Source organism: Anomaloglossus baeobatrachus, chromosome 3 (assembly GCF_048569485.1).
Source record: "Anomaloglossus baeobatrachus isolate aAnoBae1 chromosome 3, aAnoBae1.hap1, whole genome shotgun sequence".
NCBI classification, from domain to species: domain Eukaryota; kingdom Metazoa; phylum Chordata; class Amphibia; order Anura; family Aromobatidae; genus Anomaloglossus; species Anomaloglossus baeobatrachus.
The window spans coordinates 184886474-184898920 of NC_134355.1; the positions used below are offsets into that span (position 1 = coordinate 184886474).

The 12447-nt window shown below is 46.1% G+C and overlaps 1 protein-coding gene across 1 annotated transcript in view; it reads right to left on the minus strand.

Annotated features, from left to right (window-relative positions):
- WDR27 (WD repeat domain 27) overlaps positions 1-12447 on the minus strand; it is a 954066-nt gene that overhangs the window by 473711 nt on the left and 467908 nt on the right. Inside the window, exon 18 of the mRNA XM_075339621.1 lies at positions 6915-7048. Coding sequence (XP_075195736.1) covers positions 6915-7048 — 134 coding nt within the window. The remainder of the gene's footprint in view (positions 1-6914; positions 7049-12447) is intronic.

Below are 12447 nucleotides of genomic sequence, written 5' to 3' on the forward strand. Positions count from 1 at the left end.
CGGGGTAATAAGGAGTTATTGGCAGCCCATAGCTGCCAATAAGTCCTAGATTAAACATGTCAGGCGTCTATGAGACACCTTCCATGATTAATCTGTAAATTACAGTAAATAAACAAACACACACACCTGAAAAAATCATTTATTAGGAATAAAAAACAAACATATACCCTGGTTAACCACTTTAATCAGCCCCAAAAAGCCCTCCATGTCCGGCGGAATCCAGCATGCTCCAGCGTCGCTTTCAGCTCTGCTGCATGGAGGTGACCGGAACTGCAGAAGACACAGCCGCTCCTGTCAGCTCCACGCAGCAACTGAAGACAGCCGCGCGATCAGCTGAGCTGTCACTGAGGTTACCCGCTGTCACTGGATGCAGCGGTGGATGCAGCGGTGGCCGCGGGTAACCTCAGTGACAGCTCAGCTGATCGCGCGGCTGTCTTCAGTTGCTGTGTGGAGGTGACCGGAGCGGCTGTGTCTGCTGCAGCTCCGGTCACCTCCATGCAGCACAGCTGGAAGCGACGCTGGACATGGATGGCTTTTTGGGGCTGATTAAAGTGGTTAACCAGGGTATATGTTTGTGTTTTTTATTTCTAATAAATGATTTTTTCAGGTGTGTGTGTTTATTTACTGTAATTTACAGATTAATCATGGAAGGTGTCTCATAGACGCTTAACATGATTAATCTAGGACTTATTGGCAGCTATGGGCTTCCAATAACTCCTTATTACCCCGATTTGCCAACGCACCAGGGCAAATCGGGAAGAGCCGGGTACAGTCCCAGAACTGTCGCATATAATGTATGCGGCAATTCTGGGCGGCTGTTGGCTGATATTGTTAGGCTGGGGGGCTCCCCATAACGTGGCGCTCCCCATCCTGAGAATACCAGCCTTCAGCCGTATGGCTTTATCTGGCTGGTTTTAAAATTAGGGGGGGAACCGCACGCCGTTTTTTTAAATTATTTAATTATTCATTTCACTACACAGTATAGACACGCCCACCGGCTGCTGTGATTGGGTGCAGTGTGACACCTGTCACTCAGCGTGGGGGGCGTGTCTCACTGTAACCAATCATAGGCGCCGGTGGGCGGGGTAAGCAGGGAATACGAGATTGTTTAATGGGCGGCCGGCTTTTTCAAAACAGTAAAAGCCGCCGGAGCAGTGTGTATGCCGTGCAGCGCCGCGCCGGAGATCGGGGATCGGTGAGTATGAGAGAGGGGGTAAGAGGGATAGACTGACATGGACAGAGAGAGAGGGACAGAGATAGTGACCGACTGACAGAGATTAGTGCATGACAGACATTGTGAGGCGCTTCAGAACGCAGCTTTTCAGCTGCGCTCTGAAGCGGACCTTTTTTAAGCTGCGGTGCAGAGCGCACACCTGCGCACATAGCCTCAGACATCACAATCGTATGAGGGATGTCACACGTTTCAATTGACTAGGTTCGTGCAACAAAACGTCCAATGTATGAGGAATAAACGACGTGTATGCGATCACCGTATTTGCGTTCAATCTTGATCGCACGTAGGTGTCACACGCAAATACGTCACGAACGATGCCGGATGTGCGTCACTTACAACTTGACCCCGACGACGGATTGAAAGATTTATTGAAGCGTGTAAAGCAGGCATAACACATCGGGTATTCTAGAATTTATTGTGTAGTTACCCCAATCATACTGAATCCTCCATGCTGCGCACCTCCATCAAGCTTCATCCCCCATGCTGCACACCCCTATCGTGCTTCATCCCCCCATGCTGTGCACCGCCCATCGTGCTTCATCCCCCCATGCTGCGCACCCCCATCGTGCTTCATCCTCCCATGCTGCGCACCCCCCATCGTGCTCCATCACCCATGCTGCGTACCCCTCAGAGAGGAGTATAATAGGATGACTATAATAGGAGGAATATAATAGTAGTCCTGGGGAGAGAGGAGTATAATAGAAGGAGTAGTCCTGGGGGGAGAGGAGTATAATAGGAGGAGTATTCCTGGGGGGAGATGAGTATAATAGGAGGAGTACTCCTGGAGGTGAGGAGTATAATAGGAGGAGTAGTCCTGGAGGTGAGGAGTATAATAGGAGGAGTAGTCCTGGGGAAAGAGGAGTATAATAGGAGGAGTAGTCCTGGGGGGTGAGGAGTATAATAAGAGGAGTAGTCCTGGGGAGAGAAGAGTATAATAGGAGGAGTAGTCCTGGGAGTGAGGAGTATAATAGGAGGAGTAGTCCTGGGGGGAGAGGAGTATAATAGGAGGAGTAGTCCTGGAGGGAGAGGAGTATAATAGGAGGAGTAGTCCTGGGGAAAAAGGAGTATAATAGGAGGAGGAGTCCTGGGGGGGAAAGGAGTCTAATAGGGAGTAGTCCTGGGGGGGAAAGGAGTCTAATAAGAGGAGTAGTCCTGGGGGGAGAGGAGTCTAATAGGAGGAGTAGTCTTGGGGGGAGAGGAGTATAGAGGGGGGATGAGTCCTGGGGCGAGAGGAGTCTAACAGGAGTAGTCCTGGGTGGAGAGGAGTCTAATAGGAGGAGTAGTCCTGGGGAGAGAGGGGTATAATAGGAGGAGTAATCCTGAAGGTGAGGAGTATAATAGGAGGAGTAGTCCTGAAAGTGAGGAGTATAATAGGAGGAGTAGTCCTGGGTGGAGAGGAGTCTAATAGGAGGAGTAGTCCTGGGGGGAGGTGTCTAATAGGTGGAGTAGTCCTGGGGGGAGGAGTATAATAGGAGGAGTAGTCCTGGAGGGAGAGGAGTATAATAGGAGGAGTAGTCCTGGGGAAAGAGGAGTATATTAGGAGGAGTAGTCCTGGGGAGAGATGAGTATAATAGGAGGAGTAGTCCTGGGGGGAGAGGAGTATAATAGGAGGAGTAGTCCTGGGGAGAGAGGGGTATAATAGGAGGAGGAGTCCTGAAAGTGAGGAGTATAATAGGAGGAGTAGTCGTGGGGGGAGAGGAGTATAATAGGAGGAGTAGTCCTGGGGGAGAGGAGTATAATAGGAGGAGTAGTCCTGGAGGTGAGGAGTATAATAGGAGGAGTAGTCCTGGGGAAAGAGGAGGTTAATAGGAGGAGTAGTCCTGGGGGGAGAGGAGTATAATAGGAGGAGTAGTCCTGGGGGGAGAGGAGTATAATAGGAGGAGTAGTCCTGGGGGGAGAGGAGTATAATAGGAGGAGTAGTCCTGGGGGGAGAGGAGTCTAGTAGGAGGAGTAGTCCTGGGGGAAGAGGAGTATAATAGGAGGAGGGGAGTATAATAGAAGGAGTAGTCCTGGGGGGAGAGGAGTATAATAGGAGTAGTTCTGGGGGGAGGGGAGTATAATAGGTGGAGTAGTCCTGGGGGGAGGTGTCTAATAGGTGGAGTAGTCCTGGGGGGAGGTGTCTAATAGGTTTGAGTAGTCCTGGGGGGAGGTGTCTAATAGGTGGAGTAGTCCTGGGGGGAGGTGTCTAATAGGTGGAGTAGTCCTGGGGGAGGTATATAGGTGCCCAACGTGTGCGGGGATCGGGGCTGAGCGGCCAACGTGTGCGGGGGCGGGGCCGAGCAGCCAACGTGTGCAGGTCCGGGCCGAGCCAAGCGGCCAATGCGTGCGGAGAGCGGGGCCGGGCCGAGACGAGTGGCCAATGCGTGCGGGTGGGGAGGCCGGGCCGAGCCGAGCGGCCAATGCGACGGTTGTCACTGTAATGACGTCATTTTGGAGCAAGACAGACAGTCACAGCACCACATGCATAAAAATATACATTTTCCTCATACCTGTTGGCAACACATAAATTAGGCAGAAAAAAGAAAGATATCACCCATTCAGTCGATCTTTTAGTGCACGTCACAGCATTTCTTGTTGACAGTCAGAGTCAGAGGAGGCTTTAAATCCGGAATGGAATAAACTCACCCTAACCCCCATTGACTCCCGCCCTTACAAGGACGTTCCACAACTAGACCTATTAACTGTCCTTGCTAAAAGAGCCCCACATGCCCCCCGACGCGTTTCGGCACTATTTGTGACTCCTCAGGGGACCAAGCATGGGTTACAATATCAGGGCCAATAGTGGTGTGACGCCTACAAGGTCCATACACCAAATGCTGTAATCAGCAGACCCCACTAATTCTGACCCATAAGTACATGGTACAGCCCACATGGCCAATCCACAAGCTCCCACACAGATGGAGAAAATAACATACAGCCATAGTTAACACTTACCACCAAAATGAGGGATGGCACGCACGCCAAGGTGCCATGTATGCTAGGGCCTCCATAAAGGTATATCGCCACTATCTAGCGTGCCGTTAGCACTTCCGGGTTGTAATCCCGGAACGCAGGTTTGGAGCGCATCACGTGACGCATAAGCATCGTAAGTGTCTGCGATTAGTTGGAATCACAGACGCTGTTTGCGTCCCTATAGTGGTGTAAAAATAAATAAATAAATTGTTGTAGGGTCCCCCGTATATTGTGATACACAGTGCAGAGAAAGCATACGACTATAGGGTGCAGCTCCCAGCCATATGCTTATCTTGGCTGTATAAAAATAAGGGGGACCCTATGCGGCTTTTTTATTATTTAAATAAATAATTTTAAAAAACAGCTTATGTTCCTCGTCAATTTTGATACCCAGCCAAGAGAAAGCTGACAGTTTTGGTCTGGTATTCTCAGGCCGGGGAGAACCATGGATATTGTCCCCTCTCCGCCTAAAAACGGCAGCGACAATCCCAGCACTTTACCCGACTCATCCCGATTGCCCTGGTGCTGTGGCAATCAGGGTAATAAGGGGTTTAATGACAGCTCACAGCCATGACTATCAGCAATTACTCATTTTTCCAACAAACTTTACAGGGACGCCGGCACTCTCCCTTGATGCATGGGTGACAGACATCAGGTAGTCAAGGCACTTTCTCATTAAGGGAGGTGATTGTGCAACAAGTTCTATACGTTGCTAGTTCTCAGGTCGCTTTGTGTTGCCGTTGCTGTGCTGTGTGCTGTTGCTGATTCCTGTCTGTGTTTCAGAGAATGAAAAGTCCACTGCTGCAACTATCCACACCGACCACTTCCTACAATATCCGCTGTAGCTGCTGCAAGAGTCCACGACAGCCATCTCCTACGATATCCGCTACTTCTACAACCATACACTATAGTCTATGGTTGTAGAAGTAGCGGATATCGTAGGAGATGGCCGTCGTGGACTCTTGCAGCAGCTACAGCGGATATTGTAGGAAGTGGTCGGTGTGGATAGTTGCAGCAGTGGACTTTTCATTCTCTGAAACACAGACAGGAATCAGCAACAGCACACAGCACAGCAACGGCAACACAAAGCGACCTGAGAACTAGCAACGTATAGAACTCGTTGCACAATCACCTCCCTTAATGAGAAAGTGCCTTGACTACCTGATGTCTCTTTCCATGGTGCCAGCTGCTGAGGTACCGATGATCCCCTGAGGCTTCCCTCTGTCAGTTACCTACCAGCGTGTGTGTCTATCGACACTTCCTGTAGCTTTAGTGGAGTTGGTAGCCATTCTAGTTCGCTCCTCCAGGTCAGTGCTTGGTACCTTTGCTCCAGTGGATCCACTAATCCTGTGCTTGCCCGGCAAGCATTAATACTATAAGGTTTATGGGTGTAAATGTTTGTTTGTGATACTGACTACGTCGCAAAAGTACTGTGGTTCAGCTCTTTACTATTGTTAAGTACCTACTAAGAGTTGTATGTTCATATGATAGCAATGTATCTTTTGGAGCATGACCTAACATTGCGATTGATCATTGTACTAAGCTTGGTAATGTAATCATGTATTAAAAATGGTTCTGTTTCTGCATTCAAGTATTGATGGTGATTATGGTTCTGTATTCATGTATTAATGGTGGTAATGGTGATGTTTTCAAGTACTGATGATGTTTCTAGCCATTTTATATTTTAGCTAGAATCGACCCTTTTTGGAATAAATTATTTATCTTCGACTTAAATAGCTGGTATTCTGGTATTTTAACCCCTTCAGCCCCAGGGCGTTTTACGTTTTTGTGGTTTGTTTTTTTTTCCTCCCCTTCTTCCGAGAGCCGTAACTTTTTTTATTTTTTTGTCAATCTTGCCATATGAGGGCTTGTTTTTTGCAGGACGAGTTGTACTTTTAAATGAAACCAGAAGTTTTACCATATAGTTTACTGGAAAACAGCAAAAAAATTCCAAGTGTGGAAAAACTGCAAAAAAAAGTGTGATCGCACAATAGTTTTTGGGATATTTTATTCACCGTATTCACTATATGGTAAAACTGATGTGTCCAATAAAAGTGGCGCATGTTTTGCGCCATTTTCCAAAACCTGTGGCGGTAAGAGAAAGTAATGGCCGCGCATATACATCTCGCTGCCAGACTTTGGCAGCGAGATGTAAGAGGTTAAATGTTGCGGGTGGAATGCGATTACACTCGTAACATGCAGGCACACATGTCAGCTGTTGAAAACAGCTGATATGTGCGCGGATCGCCACGACCTGCCCACGGCAGATGGCGCAGATTAACCTCACACGATCCATGACAGATATATCCGTCACTGGTCGTGAAGGGGTTAAACTATTTGAAAAATGTATTATGATATGCCATCGCATCAAGATTTGTCCTCTGAGACCCCTTCACGTGAACAAAGGGATCAAGGTCCTTTTGGCTTATTAGCTACAGAGTGGCTTTCCAGGCCACCCTTGGCGCAGGTAACAATAGAACAATTCTATTCAAGTAAATACGGTTGTGTTGTAGTCTCCTAAAAAAGCAGTTTTTCAGGAGCATTGCAATAAAACAACAAACTGCGAAGAAGTTGCTACTTTTAACCAGTGCGATTGCCGTTTCATTTTGTGGGTCATTGAGGGGGCAGGGAACCAGAAAAGCTCTAATCAGTGAGTGATAGAATATTTGATTTATATGTCATTACTTACAATAGTGGGGAAAATATAACAAATAATTAGTTTAATTACCTTTTGATTTCTTCCTTGCAGTCGTTTAGATAATATTTCATTAACTGAATCTCACATCCAGATGACAACAAGATAAATTTGTCCATGTAATAGAACTGAGGAAAACGAGGAGGTCTTGAGAACATTTCCTTCTGCTGAAAAGAAGAAGAAAAGAATTAGAGTATGTTCATCCAATTTTTTTTTTTACTAAGATTGTTCTGGTTAAACAATAAACATCTAAAAAAACCTTTTGTATGTCTATGTTCATATAGCTTTTATTTTTGCTAAGATTTTTTTCTGGCTAAAGATTGAATAACTAAAAAGCCATTCTATGTCTCATGCCTCTATGGTCAAATGCAGCGTTTTTGCTGCTATTTTTCCTGCAGCCAAAATCTGTTGGCAGTAAAAAATGTATATATCTAAAACTTCTTAGCAAACAGGTGATGGCGCAAAAATGAAAGCAACACCTGCTGGAGAAGATGCTTCATGACCGCCTGTGTTTTCCTGAAGCTTCTTTGCTTAAAAAAAACCCATCTCATAGACACCATGTGTACATATCTTCAAAGACATGTCCATCTTTGGCAGTTTTGGAGGAAAATTTAATTTTTAAAGACTATTTTAATATTGGGGTTTTTTTCGGCATACTGTACCTCGGAAATAGTGTAGGAATACTCTTTGGAGAAGGGATAGTGTAGCGCCCCTGAAGCCATCAGGGAGCTACAAGGTACTGCATCACCACCAGGATGCAGGGCCTACCCCCAGGGACCCAGAAGACCAGTGTCGGTAGCAACAAAAACATTCCATTTAATTCTTGTTTTTCACCAAATTCCCTATAAGACTGGTACCACACTAGGGTTGGACCCATAGATGGCCACTTAGAGGTGGAGCCGATCCAGTCCACTAGATGACCAGGTGGGAGGGTCAGACAGTGGACAGTCACACAGTAGTCGGCAGGAGTCGGTGACAGAGAGAGAAAGTGAGCAGACGCACTGACAGGAGTGTGACAGTGACCTGAGGGCCCAGGCGGTTGGTTGCCGGTAGAGTACTCCCGGAAACACAGCACCGACGGGGTTCAGAATCCTAAGTCAGGCAAACGATCCAAGCAGACCTGATAAAATCTGCACAGTGAGGGGACCATCAAGGACCACACTGACATTGAAGTCCGGGACTCAGTAGCAACGGGAGAACCGGGGAATAGGACCAGAGACTCCGACCCCACAGGGTTCACGCTACCGTCATACGGACTGCCGTTAAGAGACTACCAGGAGGGAACGCCAGTCGCTCCAAGCCACAGGGACCCACCAACCAAAGAGAGGTGCAAAGGAAAGAAGCCACCAGGTCACTAAACTGGCACTGGGATTAAGGGGACCTGCGGTCAGCACCAGCCTTCCTCGGGTGACCATTTTACATCTTGCTGTGAGTAAAGGAACCAGTTACACTGCAACCTCTTTTGTGGCCTGCCTTCTTTCAACACCCATCTACATCACCTATCCTCTGGGGCCTGGCCCTACTTGCGGAGGGCCTAACATCCAGGCTGCCACTAACGCCAGCCCCAGTAGTGAGTAATGTGCAGAGGCGGCTCCATCCACATAGCCGCAACCCGCAAGTGGCGTCATGTGATAAACTTTCAGTTAAATTCCCATGTAAATATCCCCCTTTTAAAAAGCACCCAGGGCACAGAAACGGGCAATGGCCACCAAGTGACATTTCCCCAGTTATACACCGCCCGGGACCGAGTACCCCCTAACCCTGGGTGACACAGCTTTTTCCTGGAGTCACGAACATGACTGAACTGGACCCGGTTATACCGGGTGACATTTGCCTTATAAACTGTGTTTTATGGACTATGTTTTACTGCTTGAAAAATCACTGCCATTTTGGTGTAAAAAGTGACTGCGCCACAGCAGTGAAAAAGGCGCGAAAAGAAGGCCCTGCCCCCAAGGAGTGGAGGGGAGAGATGATGGGAGTGGTGGCGGCCATGCAGGCCTAAGAGAGTAGGGCACCGCTTGTCCAGGCCGCACCAACCCGTATCCATCCTCGACCAGGCCGCATCGTCGCCACATTCAGTGAGACCTGAACCGGTCACACCACCTTCTCCGGAGGAGAAGGACCAAGTGGCACAAATATCCCGGGCCAGATCAGACTCGGCCGCCTCACCTTCTCCAAAGGAGAAGGATCAAGCTGCACCACCGTCCGACACAGTGACAACAGACCAGGCTACAACGTCATAAGGTGCCGCGGAGGAGGCTGCCGCTATCGCTGACGTCTACTCCCAGGTACTGTGCCCAGTCGCTGTTGGGGACCCTGCAGCAAGCTATCCTGAACCAGGTAGCGGGAGCACTTCGGAGCAGGCCCAGGTTGAGGAGGACACCCGCGGGGCTTATCAGGCTATCTTCACAAAGCTGGCCCGGGAGCGGGAGCAGCAGGAGGCCCAGCGGGTGCAGGCGGAGGCCAGGGACCTCCAAGAGAAACAATGCCTGCGGCGTGTCAGCTACCAGGAACGGGGACTGCTGTACCAGAGGGTGGTGGAGCGCTTCAACCAAAAAAGGGGATGGGGTTTCATTGCGGAGCCCAGCCTGAAGGAAGGAGTCTTCATCTCCTGCCAGGATGTGAGACCCCATCTCCCTAGAAGACACCCTGATCGAGACTTACATGTAGGCGACAGGGTCACTTACACCCGTCACTATGGAGAGCGGGGCTGGTACGCTCTTGATGTGGAGGTTGTTGCAGAAAAACCAGCCCCCCCCTTCTACTACAACACCAGTTCCCCAGCTGCCACCAGGAGGCAGTAGAGGTGCACGGGACCAGTGTACCCAGACTGAATGCTGATCTCAGAGGCCAGTCGATCCAGATGGCCTCTGTCCAGTACCCTGGTAACTGGCAGCAGTCAAAAACTAAATAAATCCCTTTTAACATTTTTAGTTTGATATTAGCAAAGCACTATAATCATACTGATCTGCATTATAAAATCCTCTTATCACTTATACCACATGAAAAACGGCATAAAAATAAATATAACTATTCTTGTACTAATGTTGCTTTGTTCAATCTGCCTCTCAAAAATCAGAACTAGGCTCGGTTCACATTTATCCTGTGCTCTTCACCACTGAGTTCTTACAATGGGATTTCCGTGTAAATTTACCAAAATGCAATTCATATAAACCCCCCCGATAGAACCGCTCACTATCATAAGGCAGATGGAGTCACTTTGGACTTTGTCCAGTCTCTGTTCTGATGATGTTTCATTATTTTTTAGCTCACAAGTATGGTTGACAACAGTGCAGTGCACACCCAAAAAGATGAATACCACCAGAACAGACTCCACACTGAGTCTAAAGTGATTTTATATTCCTCATTATAGTAAGTGATTCCGTTGAGGGATTTATCTAAACTGCATTTTTGTGGGATTTACATGGAAACTCCGACATTAGTGCTCAGCATAAAACACAAGAATATAATCCCAGCCTTATAGTGAAAGCGATGAAAAAATGTTATGCACCCCAAAATGTTACCAATAAAAAACAAATTTATCCTGCACAAAACCAGCCCCCACTTAAGTCCGTCATTTGTCACTAGAAATATAGAGTTCCCACGTTACTGCTAGAACAAAAAGCAACATGGCTGCCACCCCTCACATAAAATCTAGAGAAATCTGCACTCCCAATCTAATTGCCCCCTCCTTCTAAGCCCCACAGTGTACCTAAACTGCAGTCCTATACTGTGCCTAAACTACAGTAAGTGACCACATGTTTGGCTTTACTGTAGCAGGAAGAGCACACTTAACAATTTACGGGATGAGTGTCTCCAAAAGGACAAGCTGGGGACAATGTGTGGACACCTAACTGACATATTTGTAATTCTCCAGAAAAAGCAGGTGTGGATGTTACAAAGTAAAAACACCAGTGGTCCAAAATAGTTGTTGCAACTGTAGATGAAAAAGTGTCATTTTTAACATGGGTTATTTTAGGGGTTTTCTGCTGTTCTGGCACCTTAGGGACTCTACAAATGTTACCTGCAAACTATTCTAGCAAAATCTGTGCCCCAAAAGCCAAATAGCGCTCCATCCTGCTAAGCCCTGCAGCGTGGACAAACAGTAATTTCTTAGAACATATGGGGCATCACTACATTTGAAAGAAATTGCACAATTGTGGGGTCAAATTTCACCTAATAACCATTGGGTGACACTGAACATTGGGAAAAATTTTCAGCTAAAAAACCCCACATTTTTACCTCTAAAATGTTATATTTCCACGTCACAATGTTATAAAATTCTGTTAGACACATAGGGGTTAAAAATACTCACTACACCCCTAGATGAATCCCTAACCCCTTCACCAGCCGATTTTCAATTTTTTTATTTTATTTTTTCTCCCTTTATTCCAAGAGCCATACCTTTTTTAAATTTCTGTCAATATAGCCGTATGAGGGCTTGCTTTTTGTGGGACAAGTTGTGCTTTTGAAAGAAACCATTAATTTTACCATACAAAGTACTGGAAAATGGGGGAAAAAAATTCCCCCAAAAATTTTTTAAAAAAAGTGCAATTAGACAATTGCTTTTTGGGTTTTATAATTTACCATCATCACTACATGGTAAAACTGACCTGGCAATTTGATTCCCCAGGCTAGTAAGCGTTTGTAGATACTAAACATGTATATTTTTTTTTCTATTTAATTGGTGAAAAAAATTCAGAAATTTGTGAAAATAAAAAAAATACTTAAGTTGCTATTTTCTGAAATGCATAACATGCTTATTTTGAGTGAGCTGGGGCTGTGTGATGGCTTATTTTTTTGCACCCTGAGCTTAAACGTTTATAAATACCATTTTTGGGTAGATATGATGTTTTGATCGCATTTTATTGCAATATTGCGGTGGCCAAAAAACTTAATTCTGGCATTTTTATTTTTTAAAATTAAATTGCACTCTTTGGGACATGTAATTCACAATCTATTCGAGCCATATTGACTCTCCAAACATCAAATCAAGCTCTAATCTTTCTGAGCCCAACCATGTGCCCAAACAGCAGTTTTTGAGCACAGGGTTTAGTGATGAGTGAGCACTAATCTGCATGAGTGTTTGATGGTCAAATAAACCAAAGCGGACGCTTAGATGGGCTCGATGCAAGTAACAAGTATAATGTATACAAATGCCAAACCCTGAATAAACAGAGACAGAAAATGCCAACAAGTCCTATATATCAATACATCAAAGCAAGGACTAAAATATAACTTTTAATATGTAAGCAAAAATATATTTATATTACGGGAAAAATAAGTACAGGTAAGTTAGAATATGCACAAACACATAACTATACTTCATGTCTAATAGAAAGCAGGGGATAATGAAGGGCTTATAGACTTCCTTAAATAAAATATAAAATAGGCCAAAATATAAGTATATGTAATCAGTGCTGTTTGATGACATAGTGTGAACCACTCAACATGGACCAGAAGAAGCAAAGGAAAGAGTTGTCACAGGAGATTAGAAAGAAAATTATAGACAAGCATGGTAAAGGTAAAGGTTATAAGACCATGTCCAAGCAGCTTGATGTTCCTG